We start from the raw sequence: 15,600 nt of genomic DNA, 5'->3' as shown, positions 1-15,600 counted from the left end.
AATCCCAGCAGTTTGGGAGGCTGAGGCGGGTGGATCACTTGAGGTCAGAAGTTCAAGACCAGCCTGGACAACATGGTGAAACCCCATCTCTACTAAAAATACAAAATGAGTTGGGCGTGGTGGTACATGTCTGTAGTTCCAGCTACTCAGGAGGCTGAGGCAGGAGAATCACTTGAACCCCAGAGTGGGAGGTTGCAGTGAGCTGAGATTGTGTCACTGCACTCCAGCCTGGGCGACAGAGTGAGACTCTGTCTCAAAATAAATAAATAAATTAATTAATTAAATTACATATACTTAAATATATAAATATATGCTATATATATATATTTTCGGTTTTGCCATAAACATTCTTTTGTGTCCACTGACTTTTTAAAAAAAAATTTTTTTTTTTTTTTGAAATAGAGTCTCACTCTGTTGCCCAACCTGGAGTGCAATGGCATGATCCTGGCTCCCTGCAACCTCCGCCTCCCAGGTTCAAGTGATCTTCCTGCTTCAGACTCCCAAGTGGCTGAGATTTCAGGCGCCTGCCACCACGCCCGGCTAATTTTTGTATTTTGAGTAGAGACAAGGTTTTGCCATGTTGGCCAGGCTAGTCTGGAACCCCTGACCTCAACTGATTCACCCACCTTGGCCTTCCAAAGTGCTGGGATTACAGGTGTGAGCGACCACGCTAGCCTATTTTTATTATTTTTACTTTTATTTTTATTTTTGAGATGGAGTTTAGCTTTTGTCGCCCAGGCTGGAGTGCAATGGCAGGATCTCGGCTCACCGCAACCTCTGCCTCCCGGGTTCAAGTGATTATCCTGCCTCAGCCTCCCGAGTAGCTGGGATTAAAGGCGCCTGCCACCACGCCCAGCTAATTTTTGTATTTTTAGTAGAGACAGGGTCTGGCCATGTTGGCCAGGCTGGTCTTGAACTCCTGACCTTGGGTGATCTACCCGCCTTGGCCTCCCAAAGTGCTGGGATTACAGGCGTGAGCCACTGCACCCAGCTTTTTACTTTTCTTTTAGAGACAGGGTCTCGCTATGTTGCCTGGCTGGTCTCGGACTCCTGGGCTCAAGTGACCCTCCCACTTCGACCTCCGAAAGTGCTGGGATTACAGGTGCGAGCCACCTGGCCCAGTCAGATCCTTGTTTTGATTTTATTGTATTTTATTTCATTTATAATTTCCACCATTAATTTCAGGGGCTACATGTGCATGTCTACTGCATGGGTGTATTGAGTGATGCTGAGGTTTGGGGTACAAATGACCCCATCACCCAGGTAGTGAGCATGGTACCCAAGAGGAACTTTTTAAGCCCTTGACCCGCTTCCTCCTTCCCCACGCCAGTAGTCCCCAGTGTCTGTTGTTCCCATCTTTATGTTGGGGACACTTTTTTTCAATGAGACAGAGTCTTACTCTGTTGCCCAGGCTGGAGTGTAGTGGTGCAGTCTCGGCTCACTGCAACCTCCCTCTGCCTCCCAGGTTCAAGCAAGTCTCCTGCCTCAGCCTCCCGAGTAGCTGGGATTACAGGCACCCACCACCACACCCAGCTAATTTTTGTATTTTTAGTAGAGACGGGGTTTTGCCATGTTGGCCAGGCTGGTCTTGACTCGAACTCAAGCAATCTGCCCACCTGAGCCTCCCAGTGTGCCGGGATTACAGGCATGAGCCACCCTGCCCAGCCTGGGACCACTTTTATAAGGACACTAATCCCATTTCCCAGGGCTCCACCCTCATGCCCTAATCACAGCCTGATGAACTGTTTATTAAGCATAATCTCCATTTGTCTGTTATATGTTGTATCTCCTCCATATCGCTCATGATGTGCCTTTCAACTACAGTTTATCCTCCTGAAGTTTTACATTTCTACATAATCCAGTTGGTCGATTTTTCCCCCTTATGCCTTCCAAATTGTATGTTTTCCTTAGGAAATAGCTCTCTAAGATTATTATTTTTATTTATTTATTTATTTTGAGACAAGGTCTTGCTGTGTTGCTGAGGCTGGAGTGCAGTGGAGTGATCATAGCTCACTCCAGCCTCAACCTCCTGGGCTCAAATGATCCTCCCACCTCAGCCTCCCGAGTAACTGGGACCACAGGTGCATCCCACCACACCTGGCTTATTATTTTTTTATAAGATTATAAAAATGATAAGAGAAATCCTATAATTTTTCTAGAATTTCCCCCTTTTTACATGGTTATTAACTTTAGACACTGTAGATGCTAAATCTTTGTAAAACTCAATTATCTGTTTAGTACAAATTCAACATCTCGGGCAATTCATTGACTCAACCAGCTGTGGTCCTCTGAATTTTGCTCTGCCACATTTCATTATTTTCCATTTGGACAGGTTCTATCAATTTAACTAACAGAGAGAGGCTCTCAAAAAAAAAAAAGAGGTGAGCAGATCACCTGAGGTCAGGAGTTCGAGACCAGCCTGGCCAACATGGTGAAAACCCATCTCTACTAAAAATACAAAAATTTGCCAGGCGCGGTGGCACATGCCTGTAATCCCAGCTACTCAGGAGGCTGAGGCATGAGAATTGCTTGAACCCATGAGACAGAGGTTGTAGTGAGCTGAGATCGCACCACTGAACTCCAGCCCGGGGGACAGAGTGAGGCTCCATCTCAGAATAATAATAATCATCATCATCATCGTCATCATCATCATCATCATTATTATCATAGGCCAGTCACGGTGGCTCATGCCTGTAATCCCAGCACTTTGGGACGCCAAGATGGGTAGATCACCTGAGGTCAGGAGTTCGAGACCAGCCTGGCCAACATGATGAAACCCCATCTCTACTAAAAATACAAAAAAATTGCCAAATGTGGTGGTGGGCACCTGTAATCCCAGCACTCAAGAGGCTGAAGCAGGAGAATTGCTTGAACCCAGGAAATGGAGGCTGCAGTGAGCCAAGGTCATGCCACTGCACTCCAGCCTGGGCAATACAGGCAAAACTTTGTGTCAAAATAATAATAAATAATAGTAAAAGGCTGGGCATGGTGACTCATGCCTGTAATCTCAGCACTTGGGAGGCTCAGGTGCATGGATTACTTGAGGCCAGGAGTTCAAGGCCAGCCTGGCCAACATGGTGAAACTCATCTCCACTAAAAATACAAAAAATTAGCCAGGCATGGTGGTGGGCGCCTGTAATCCCAGCTACTCAGGAGGCTGAGGCACAAGAATTGCTCAAACCCGGGAGGCAGAGGTTGTAGTGAGCCAAGATTGAGCCACTGCACTCCAGCCTGGGTGACAGAGAGAGATTCTGTCTTCAAAAAAACAAAACAACAACAGCAACAAAAACAAACAAAAAAACCCAAAAAAGCAAAAAACAAAAAAAAGAGGAGAATTACATAATTGTTTTGAAATAATTATCCTTGGTTACGAAGATCAATAATAAGGGTGCGGCTGGAGAGGCAGTTGCTGGGGAGATAGCCTTGCAGATGTTTTTTTTCTGTAACGTTGTAGTAGCCTTTGTGCAAGGTTGTGATTTTTGTAGTCTTTTCTGTTATCAGGCATACAAGTGTGAGAACCCTCTCTTCATACCTTCCTTCACAGCCTCCGTTTGTCAGGATTTTCTCAACGTTAGTGACTCCATTTTTATTCTGATAACTTTCACAATTCATTTCCATCCATCTTTTCTTTGGTAAACCAGGGTATTTCCCAGCTGACAAGCATTTTGATAACTACAAGGTCAAAATGTTCCCAGCTAATATACTCTCCCCCACCCTGGCCTGTCACAGGAGAGGTGAGGTGCGTGAAAGTATTTGCCAAAGGGACCCTTGCCATCTCTGCTTCGAAGGATTACACGCTACGCTTGTGGAACTTACTCACTGGCCAAGAGAAATTTACCATTTGGGATGGAGGCTCAAAAAATCCCACTGAACCTCAGATCTGGAGCCTTCATGTGGATGAGGCACACAAAGTTGTGTATTCGGCATCTGCCTCAAAGGTAACAAACACCTGCCCTATTTGTAAAGGAAAGCTGAGACCAGGGCATTCAAAGACAGAATAGGCCATTTCTATAAGGAGGGGTTCCCTGATACACTGGTGGAGTGTGGGTGTAAATAGTGTACACAACCACTTGAGGGGGTGCCATAAGAGGTTTCAGACTTCATAGTTGGATTAGATAATCTTGGTAATTCTTTCTGACCCCAAGATTTGAAACCTTTCATCTTTTTTGAATATCAGTTTTAGGGCTATACATTTCCCTCACAGTACTGCTTTACCTACATCCTATACATTTTGATGTGTATTTTCATTTACATTCAGTGTAAAATACTTTCAGATTTCACTTTTGATTTCTTCTTTGATCCATGGGCTATTTAAAAGTGTGCTATTAGTTTCCAGATAGTTGAGGGATTTCCAGGTAGGGTCCTGTTCTTTATTTTTTTCTAATTAAATTTCATTTGTATGACATAAAACCTTTCAAATTCATTAAGACTTGTTTTATAGTCTCTGTCTCTCTTCTTTCCTTCTTTCTTTCTCTCTCTCTCTTTTTTTTTTTTTTTTGAGATGGAGTCCTGCTCTGTCACCCAAGCTGGAGTGTAGTGGCACAATCTCAGCTCACTGCAACCTCCACCTCCCAGGTTCATGTGATTCTCCTGCCTCAGCCCCCTGAATAGCTGGGACTACAGACGTGCGCCACCATACACAGCTAATTTTTGTATTTTTAGTAGAGACAGGGTTTCGCCATGTTGGGCAGGCTGGTCTCAAACTCCTGACCTCAGCTGATCCACCCACCTTGGCCTCCCAAAGTGCTGGGATTACAGGCCTGAGCCATCATGCCCAGCCTGTTTTATGGTCTCTCTAAATGTTCCGTGGGCTTCTGAAAACAATGTCTATTCCACTGTGTTATTCCATTATATCAATCATAACCCTATGATTTCATAGTTTTATAAATGGAGACACACAATAGCATCGTGGGTAATAGCTTAGTAATTGATGCCAGGAAGAAAAAGGTCTTTATTTAACTCCCAGTTAAGTTTCTTGGGAACTGAGTGACTTTGGTCATGTCATTCACCATTCTGAGTCTCATTGCTTCCCCTTCCTCATAAGATCATGAGATATATCCTGGCATAGTGCTTAGCACACTGTAAGCACCAAATAATTGATATCTATCTATTATTATGTTACATGAGTGGTTGTTGACAGTAATATTGGTGCATATAAATCATGCTGCCCAAAATAGGAGTCACAAACCAGATGTACCTATTAAATATTTGAAATTCAGGCGGTAGGGGGCAAGCGGAGGGACAGCATTAGGACAAATGCCTAAGGCATGCAGGGCTTAAAACCTACATGACGGGTTGATAGTTGCAGCAAACCACCATGGCATATGTATACTTATGTAACAAACCTGCATGTTCTGCACATGTATCCCAGAACTGAAAGTAACATTAAAAAATTAATTAATTAATTAAAACACTTAAAATGTGACTGTCCCAACATACTGAAATTCAAAGACCTAGTATAGTAAAAATAATATAAACTATCTCAATAATAATTTTTGTATTGCTTATGGGTTGAAGTGATACCACTTGGACATATTGCGTTAAATAAAATATAATACTAAAATTGATTTCACTTGTTTCTTTGTGCCTTTTATAAGGTAGCTAATGAATTTAAAATCACACGTGAGGCCTCGCCCACCTCTCCTTTATTTCTCTGAATTGGGAGTGTTAAAAATAAAATGCATAGGCCGGGTGCGGTGGCTTACATTCATAATCCCAGCACTTTGAGAGGCCGAACAGGGAGGATAGCTTGAGCCCAGGAGCTCAGGAGCAGCCTAGGCAACATAGTCAGACCCTGTCTCTACAAAAACAAATTTAAAAATAGCCAGGCATGGTGGTGTGTGTCTGTGGTCCCAGCTACTTGGGAGGCTGAGGTAGGAGGATTGCTTGAGCCCAGGAGGTCGATGCTGTAGTGAGTCACGATTGCACCACTGCATTCCAGCCTGGGTGAAAAAGAGAGGATCTGTCTCCAAAATAAAAGAAAATATATAAAGTATACAAGAGAACACATCTTGCGTTTGACTCTGGGAAACTTACAGCCTAGGTCTCCTGCCAAGATGCTGCTTCCTCTTTATGATTCTATTAGATCAATGCTTGGAATCTGGAAACTGCAGAGCTGGTTTTCCATATTCTGGGAGATGCCTCTGATCCTTGGATGTGCATGGCCATGCTGGCCTCCCAGGCCACGCTGCTGACAGTGTCCAGGGATGGTGTGGTCAGTCTGTGGAGCTCAGCCACAGGACAACTTCAGGGGCAGCGACATATGTCCAGCATCAAAGAAGAAACACCTACCTGTGCCGTCTCAGTCCAGAAGCAAGGAAAGCTTGTTACTGGATTTAGCAATGGCTCCATCTCTTTGGTAAGCACCTTTACTGTCTTTGATGAGAACATTAACTCAGCTTGAAATGCTCAGACATGCTAGAAGTTGGGAAAAATAATCTTGCCTTGTATCTTTGTTTTGTTTTATTTTTGAGATGAAGTTTAATGCAGTGGCACAATCTCAGCTCACTGCAACCTCCGCCTGCTGGGTTCAAGCGATTCTCCTGCCTCAGCCTCCTGAGTAGCTGGGATTACAGACACCTGCCACCATGCCCAGCTAATTTTTTGGTATTTTTAGTAGAGGTGGGGTTTCACCATGTTGGTCAGGCTGGTTTAGAACTCCTGACCTCAACTGATCCACCCACCTCGGCCTCCTAAAGTGTGGGGATTACAGGAGTGAGCCACTGTGCCTGACCATTTATTTATTTATTTATTTAATTTTTTTTGAGATGGAGTCTCGCTCTGTCGCCCAGGCTGGAGTGCAGTGGTGCATGACTCCATGCCTGGCCAATTATTAGTATTGCTTTTTGTGGAGATGGGGGTTTCACTATGTTGCCCAGGCTGGTCTCGAACTTATGGGCTCAAGCAATCCAGCAATCACCTTACTTTAGCCTTCCAAAGTGCTGGGATTACAGGTGTGAGCCACTGTGCCTGGCCAGAATTTGTTTTTTACCATTTTTTTTAACTCTTTTTGTTTGTTTGTTTTTGTTTGAGACAGAGTCTCACTTTGTTGCCCAGGCTGGAATGCAGCAGCGTGATCTCGGCTCACTGAAACCTCCACCTCCTGGGTTCAAGCAATTCTCCTGCCTCAGCCTCCCCAGTAGCTGGGACTACAGGCATGCGCCACCGTGTCTGGCTAATTTTTGTATTTTTAGTAGAGACGGGGTTTCACCATGTTGGCCAGGCTGGTCTTGAACTCCTGACCTCAAGTGATCCACTTGCCTCGGCCTCCCAAAGTGCTAGGATTACAGGCATGAGCCACCATACCTGGCCAACTTTTATTTTTTCAATTAAAAAAATATTTTAAGAGACAGAGTCTCAGTCTGTCACCTAGGCTGCAATGTGGTGGCACAGTCATAGCTCACTGCAGCCTCCAACTCCTAGGGGCAAGAGTGACCCTCCTGCTTTAGCCTCCTGAGTAGCTGGGACCACAGGGGTGTACCACCATGCCTAGCTAAAAATTTTATTAAGAGATGGGGTCAGCCGGGTGTGGTGGCTCATGCCTGTAATCCCAGCACTTTGGGAGGCCAAGGCAGGCGGATCACCTGAGGTCAGGAGTTCAAGACCAGACTGACCAACATAGTGAAACTCTGTCTCTCCTAAAAATACAAAAATTAGCCAGGCATGGTGGCACATGCCTGTAATCCCAGCTACTTGGGAGGCTGAAGCAGGAGAATTGCTTGAATCCAGGAGGCAGAGGTTGCAGTGAGCGGAGATTGCGCCACTGCACTCCAGCAGGGGAGACAGAGCGAGACTCCATCTCAAAAAAAAGAAAAAATTCCAAACTTGTAAGCCTTAACCCATGGAAGTGCCTGACAGGCATCCTTGGTTCTGCACAGGTTTCCTCCAAAGAGGACAGATTGCTGGAGAAGCTTCCAGATGCTGTGAGGTTCCTGGTGGTCTCTGAAGATGAGTCCTTCCTCGCCGCAGGTAGCATTTAGCTCTCATTTGGAGTAGTGAGGAAGCTAATCGGGATCAGGTTGGAGAAGGGGGTGGGGCTTGGGAACAGAGCAAGGTCCTAGGGCCAGAGGTTAGCAAACTTTTTCTGCCAAATGGCCTCGTAGTAAACATTTTTTGCAGTCTAGATGAGACAGTCTCAGTTGCAAAGACTCAACTCTGCAGTTATGGCACAGAAACTAGACTAGACACCATTTTTCTGTTCTCTTTCTTTCTTTCTTTCTTTTTTTTTTTTTGTGAAAGGGTCCTGCTCTGTCACCCAGGCTGGAGTGGAGTGACTCCATCATAACTCATTGCAGGCTTGAATTTCTGGGCTCAAACGATCCTCCCACCTCAGCTTCCTGAATAGCTGGGATTACAGGCACGCACCACCATACCCAGCTAATTTTTGTATTTTTAGTAGAGACGGAGTTTCACCATGTCGGCCAGGCTGCCTTGGCCTCCCAAAGTGTTGGCATTACAAATATGAGCCACCACACCCGGCCTAATTTCCTCTTTTATTTCCACTATCTGCAACCTAATGGATGGTGGCATGTTAGCAGCTCAGTCAGCCCCTTTCCCCTTTCTGGCCTACAGCTCTGGGACTGGCTTGGCCCCACCACTGTTTCTATTGCATGGGGCAGCTGCCCTCTGCCAGCAGGAACAGAGGGCCACAGTGTTACAGCCTTCCTGGGTACCCGCATCCAGTGAGTCCTAAGCTCTTGTACCATGTCCAAGAAGAATGAAGTCATGCTGACAATTGAAAAGTGATAAGGACAGAGAATTTTATTGAGCAATGAAACAGCTCTCAGGGGAGAGGGGATGTGAAGGTCAGGTCATCTCTCTCAGTGTGTCTGAGTCTGGGAGTTTTTGTAGGCACAGGATGGGGGAGGGGCAGGCAGTAGGTAGTATTGGAAAAGGTAACATTTAGTTGGTTAAAAAGCATTATTCAGGCCAGGTGCAGTGGCTCATGTCTGTAATTCCAGCACTTTGGGAGGCCAAGGTGGGCCATCACCTAAGATCAGAAGTTCAGACCAGTCGGACCAACATGGTGAAACCCTGTCTCTACTAAAAACACAAAAATTAGCTGGGCATGGTGGCAGGCACCTGTAATCCCAGCTACTCAGGAGGATGAAACATGAGAATTGCTTAAACCCAGGAGGTGCAGATTGCAGTGAGCCAAGATCACGCCACTGCCAAAAAAAGTCTTATTCAGAAAGAATCAATCAGGAAAGGGTGGGCAAAAAGGCACAGGAGTTCTCACTCTGGGTTATGGATTTCATTTGGAACCAGCAGCCAGCCCAGGCTGTTTTTGGTTAAAAGGTACAATTTCACCAGGGACCTATTCCTATCTGGCTAGGCATTTGCCTGCCTCCTGCCACTATCCCTTCCTTTCTCCCTTCTTTCTTTCCTCTTCTTCCTTCCTTCTTTCCCTTCTCATTTCTCTCCTTCCTCCCTTCCTCTTTACTTTTTTTCTTCCTCTCTATCTCCTTGACTCTCCCCTCTCCTTCCTCCCTTCCTTCCGTCATAGTTATCAAAGGCCTGCTGTGTGCCCAGCTTTGTGCTAGTTTCCGAGATACCATGATGAGCCAAAGAGGCAGTCCCTGCTCTTCAAGAACTTACAGTTTCATTGTAATAACGTTACAAGTTTCCTTAAGATGAGTGATTAGTGGCTGGGTATGGTGGCTCACGCCTGTAATCCCAGCACTTTGGGAGTCCAAGGTGGGTGGATCACTTGAGGTCAGGAGTTTGAGACCAGCTTGGCTAACATGGTGAAACCCAGTATCTACTAAAAAATACAAAATTTAGCCAGGCGTGGTGGTGAGCACCTATAATCCCAGCTACTCAGAAAGCTGAGGTGGGAGAATTGCTTGAACCCAGGAGGCAGAGGTTGCAGTTAGCCAAGATCATGCCATTGCACTCCAGCCTCAGTGACAGAGCAAGACTCCATCTCAAAAAAAAAAAAAAAAAAAAAGAAAAAAAAAAGATGAGTGATTACAGAAGTCAGCATCCCCCTGCCCCCAACTTGCTGTGGGCTATGTGCAGATGAGGACAGGACTGAATCCACCTTCCCCATCCTGGATCCCTTCTCCTGGCACCTAGCAGGGCCTCCAAAACATCCTTTTTTTTTTTTTGAAACAGAGTCTAGCTTTGTTGCCCAGGCTGGAGTGCAGTGGTGCAATCTCAGCTCACTGCAGCCTCTGCCTCCTGGGCTCAAGCAATTCTCCTGCCTCAGCCTCCTGGGTAGCTGGGATTATAGACATGCGCTACCACACCTGGCTAATTTTTGTATTTTAGGTAGAGAATAAAATACATGAAACATTGGGGTTCACCATGTTGGCCAGGCTGATCTCGAACTCCTGACCTCGAGTGATCTGCCCCCTTTGGTGTCCCAAAGTGCTGGGTTTACAGGCATGAGCCACCACACCCAGCCTCCAAAATGTCTCTGTTGATGGAGGGAATGACCCTCAACCCCCTCCAGGCATGAGAGGTGTAACCCCAATTCCTGCTGTTTCAGGCTTCGGAAGATCAGTGCGGATATTCTTGGCGGACTCGAGAGGCTTTCGCCGGCTCACGGCCACGAATCTGGAACACGAAGACGTGGTGGAGACGGCTGTTTTCGGTCCTGAGAACAACCTGATCGTCACAGGGTCCCTGGATGCGCTCATTCAGGTGAGGGGAGATCATCCTCACCTCCGTCTCGGGAATAGACAATGTGATTCTTTGGGGATGTTTGACTGCAAAATACAGACACCCACAAAAACGAGCGCAGGCAAAATAGGTGAGTTCACTGGGAGGATATGGGGGTGTATCCTCCGCCCCAGTGGCAGACCTGGTTGGGAATTACCGAAATGTTTAACAAAGGAGGTAGCATTCCCAAAATGATCCTCGAACCTTGGGGGCAGATTTAGGCCTTCAAAGTGGAGCAGGGTTGTGGGGGAGGAAAATTCTCAATTTAAGTTCAAAGTTGTCCAAGCTGGCGAGAAAAGTAGATGGTGAAATAGTGGATCTTCAGTGTTTTAGTCTCAGGCCCCTTGAAGTTCTCTCTTTTTTTCCCCCTCCTTCTTATGAGCTATTTTTTCCAGTTTTAAATAAATTGACAAATAGACTGTGCACAGTGGCTCACACCTGTCATTCCAGTACTTTGGAAGGCCAAGGCAGGTGGATCACTTGGGCCCAGGAGTTCAAGACCAGCCTGGGCAACATAGCGAGACCCAGTCTCTACAAAAAAACACAAAAATTAGCTGGGCATGGTGGCACGTGCCTGTAGTCCTAGCTACTCAGGTGGCTGAGGTGGGAGGATCACATGAGCCCGGGAAGAGGCTGCAGTGAGCTGTGATTATGCCACTGCACTTCAGCCTGGGTGACAAAACAAGAACCTATCTCCAAAAAAATAAGAATAATTTTCTTTTTATTTTTTGAGACCAAGTCTCACTCAGTCGCCCAGGCTGGAGGGCAGTATGGTGTGATCTCAGCTCACTGCAACCTCTACCTCCTGGGTTCAAGCAATTCTCTTGCCTCAGTCTTGCGAGTTGCTGGGATTACAGGCACCCACCACCATGCCTGGTTAATTTTTGTATTTTTAGTAGTTAATTTTGTATTTTCATCATGCTGGCTAGGCTGGTCTCGAACTCCTGACCCCAGGTGATCAACTGCCTTGGCCTCCCAAAGTGCTGGGATTACAGGAGTGAACCACCGTGCCTGGCTAGAATAAAATAATAATAATAATAAATAAAACACATTAAAAGTTTTGAGCTTCCAGACCCTCTAAAAAAGATTTACAGGGCACCCTCCAGGGGTTCCCTGGAACACACTTTGAGAACTGCTCTGGAAGCTGCTGGGTTCAAGCGTGAGGAAGGTAAAGGAATGGGAAGATGTGAAGGCCCTTGAACGACAGCCTGAAAATTCACCTTAGGTGTACTACTGAAGTGTACTACTTATTTTCTTATTTATTTATTTATTTTTATTTTTATTTTGATGGAGTCTCACTCTGTCACCAGGCTGAAGTGCAGTGGTGCAATGTCAGCTCACTGCAATCTCTGCCTCCTGGGTTCAAGCGAGTCTTCTCCTCAGCCTCCCAAGTAGCTGGGATTACAGGCATGCACCACCACACTTGGCTGATTTTGTATTTTTAGTAGAGATGGGGTTTCACCATGTTGGCCAGGATGGTCTCGATCTCCTGACCTTGTGATCTGCCCACCTCGGCCTCCCAAAGTGCTGGGATTACAGGCGATTACAGCCACCGTGCCCAGTCTATGTATTTATTTTTATTTTTATTTATTTATTTTGAGACAGAGTTTCTCTCTTGTTGCCCAGGCTGGAGTGCAATGGCATGATCTTGGCTCATTGCAACCTCCACCTCCCAGGTTCAAGCAATTCTCCTGCCTCAGCCTCCTGAGTAGCTGGGATTACAGGCTTGTACCACCACGCCTAGCTAATTTTTTGTATTTTTAGTAGAAACGGGGTTTCTCCATGTTGGTCAGGCTGGTCTTGAACTCCCGACCTCAGGTGATCCACCTGCCTCAGCCTCCCAAAATGTTGGGATTACAGGCGTGAGCCACCGCGCCTGGCCCAATGGGCTGAAGCGCGTTTCTGAACTACGGTTGTCCACAGAAGACGTCAGATCTGCCCTCCTGTTCTGCTTCCTCAGGTATGGAGTTTATCAGAACAGGGGACCCTGCTGGACATCCTGGAAGGTGTCGGGGCCCCCGTAAACCTGCTGGCCCGCGGTGGGGCTTTGGTGGCGTCTGCTTCCCTGCAGTCCTCATCTTGCAAAGTCTGGGATCTCAGCAACGCTCATAGGTCCCGGGTCCCTGCGCCATTTCTGGACCGCACTGGCCTCACTGCAGTGTCCCACAATGGAAGCTACGTCTACTTCCCCAAAATTGGGGACAAAAACAAAGTCACTATTTGGGACTTGGCAAAAGGTTGGTAAGGTATAAGTATGGTCATTTTTGTGGGCAAGGCTTGGAGCCATCTGTCTTAGTTTAGGCTGCTGTAACAAATCATCCCTACAGGCTGGGCCCCGTGGCTCACGCCTGTAATCCCAGGGCTTTGGGAGGCCTAGGCGGGTGGATCTCCTGAGGTCAGGAGTTTGAGACCAGCCTGGCCAACATGGCGGAACTCTGTCTCTACTAAAAACACAAAAATTAGCCGGGCATGGTGGCACATGCCTGTATTCCCAGCTACTTGCAAGGCTGAGGCAGGATAATTGTTTGAACCTGAGAGGCAAAGGCTGCAGTGAGCTGAAATCGCACCACTGCACTCCAGCCTGGGCAACAGAGCAAGACTCTGTCTCAAAAAAATAAAATAAAATAAATTATCCCCATAGACTGGGCGGCATAAGCAAGAAACATTATTCCTCAACATTGTGGAGACTGGGAAGTTCCAGATCAAAGTGCGAGCAGATCTGGTGTCTGGTGAGGACCTGTTTCCTGATTCACAGATGGCCATCTTCTTGATGTGTCCCTAGAGACAGAGAGAAATCTCGTGTCTCTTCTTATAAGGGTATTAATCCTATCACGAATGCCCACATTCATGATCTAATCACTTCCCTGTCACTCTGCTACAGTTTGGAGGTTTGGCCCTACAAACCTGATATTGACATTAATATCCGGCTGGGCATGGTGGCTTAAACCTATAATCACAGCACTTTGGGAGGCAGAGGCAGAAGGATTGCTTGAGCTAAGGGTTCAAGACCAGCCTGGGCAACATGAGAGGACACCATTTCTACTAAAAATTTAAAAATTAGCTGGATGTGGCCAGTCACAGTGTTTCACGTCTCTAATCCCAGCACTTTGGGAGGCCAAGGCAGGTGGATCACCTGAGGTCGGGAGTTTGAGACCAGCCTGACCAACGTGGAGAAAACCCATCTCCACTAAAAAAATATAAAATTAGCCAGGCGTGGTGGCGCATGCCTGTAATCCCAGCTACTTGGGAGGCTGAGGCAGAAGAATAGCTTGAATCTGGGAGGTGGAGGTTGCGGTGAGCCAAGATCACACCTTTGCACTCTAGCCTGGGCAATAAGAGTAAAACTCTGTCTCAAAAAAAAAAAAAAAAAAAAACTGCTGGATGTGGTGGATGGCGTGTGCTTGTTGTTCTAGCTATTTGGGGGGCTGAGGTGGGAGGATAGCTTGAGCCTGGGAAGTTGAGGCTACAGTGAGCCATGATCACACTACTGCACTCCAACCTGGGTGACAGAGTGAGATCCTGTCTCTTAAAAAAAAAAAAAAAAAGCTAGGCACAGTGACTCACACCTGTGATCCCAGCACTTGGGTTGGCTGAGGTGGGCGGATCACTTGAGCTCAGGAGATTGAGACCAGACATCTCTACATAGAAGACAAAAATTAGCTGGGTGTAGTGGCACACGTCTGTAGTCCAAGCTACTTGGGAGGCTGTGGTGGTAGGATCATTTGAGCCCAGGAGGCAGAAGTTGCAGTGAACTGAGATAGTGCCACTGCACTCCAGCCTGGACGACAGAACAAGTCCCTGTTTCAAAACAAAACAACAATAAAAAAAGAAATTTAATCCCCAGTGTTGGAGGGAGGCCTCATGGGAGGTGTTTGAGTCATAAGGACACATCCCTCGTGAATAGATGAATGCCCTCTCCTGGTGAGGCAGTGGTGGTGGTGAGTAAGTTCCTACTCTGTTAGTTCTCATGAGGTTGTTAAAAAGAACCTGACCCCAGCTACTCAGGAGGCAGAAACAGGAAGATGGCTTGAGGCCAGGAGTTCGAGACCAGCCGGGGCAACATGAACCCTGTCGCAATGAAAATAAAAATAATGGCCGGCCATGGTGGCTCACGTCTGTAGTCCCAGCACTTTGGGAGGCCGAGGTGGGTGGATCACAAGGTCAGGAGTTCAAGACTAGCCTGGCCAACATGGTGAAGCCCCATCTCTACTAAAAATACAAAAATTAGCCGGGCATAGTGGCAGGCACCTGTAATCCCAGCTGCTCAGGAGGCTGAGGCAGGAGAATCACTTGAACCCGGCAGGCAGAGGTTGCAGTGAGTGCCATGGCACTCCAGCCTGGGCAACAGAGCAAGACTCTGTCTCAAAAATAAATAAATAAATAAACAAAAATAAAAATAATTAGCTGGGCATGGTGATACTCACCTGTAGTCTCAGCTACTAGAGAGACAGAGGCAGGAGGATTGCAGCCCAGGAATTTGAGGCTGTAGTGAACTGTGATTGCACTGCTGCACTCTAGCCTAGATGACAGAGCAAGACCCTATCTCAATTAAAAAGAAAAAAAGAAAAGAAAAAGGAAGCTGGCACTTCCCTCTCTCTTGCTTCCTCTGGCCATATGACCTCTGCACACCCCAGCCCCACTTCACCTTTCATATTAAGCAGCAGCAGCCTGGGGCCCTCACCAGAAGCAAAGTCTGGCACCATGCTTCCCGTACAGCCTGCAGAACAATGAGCCACATAAACCTCTTATTCATAATTATGCATTACTGTATTAGTCTGTTCTCACACTGCTAATAAAGACATACCTGAAGCCGGGCATGGTGGCTCACGCCTGTAATCCTAGCACTTTGGGAAGCTGAGGTAGGCGGGTCATTTGAGTTCAGGAGTTCGAGACCAGCCTGGCCAACATGGTGAAACCCTGTCTCTACTAAAATTC

General features: G+C 46.7%; 1 protein-coding gene across 1 annotated transcript in view; it reads left to right on the top strand.

Moving 5' to 3' along the window:
* NWD1 (NACHT and WD repeat domain containing 1) overlaps positions 1–15,600 on the top strand; it is a 69,194-nt gene that overhangs the window by 39,532 nt on the left and 14,062 nt on the right. The window contains exons 10-14 of the mRNA XM_033197606.1: positions 3,730–3,938; positions 6,086–6,358; positions 7,878–7,968; positions 10,493–10,647; positions 12,626–12,902. Of these exons, the coding sequence (XP_033053497.1) occupies positions 3,730–3,938; positions 6,086–6,358; positions 7,878–7,968; positions 10,493–10,647; positions 12,626–12,902 (1,005 nt within the window). The remainder of the gene's footprint in view (positions 1–3,729; positions 3,939–6,085; positions 6,359–7,877; positions 7,969–10,492; positions 10,648–12,625; positions 12,903–15,600) is intronic.

Source organism: Trachypithecus francoisi, unplaced genomic scaffold (genome assembly GCF_009764315.1).
Source record: "Trachypithecus francoisi isolate TF-2019V2 unplaced genomic scaffold, Tfra_2.0 Lachesis_group5, whole genome shotgun sequence".
In the NCBI taxonomy this organism is placed as follows: Eukaryota; Metazoa; Chordata; class Mammalia; order Primates; family Cercopithecidae; genus Trachypithecus; species Trachypithecus francoisi.
The sequence above is the reverse complement of the archived record's forward strand: the minus strand, read 5'-3'. Positions and strand labels throughout refer to the sequence as shown.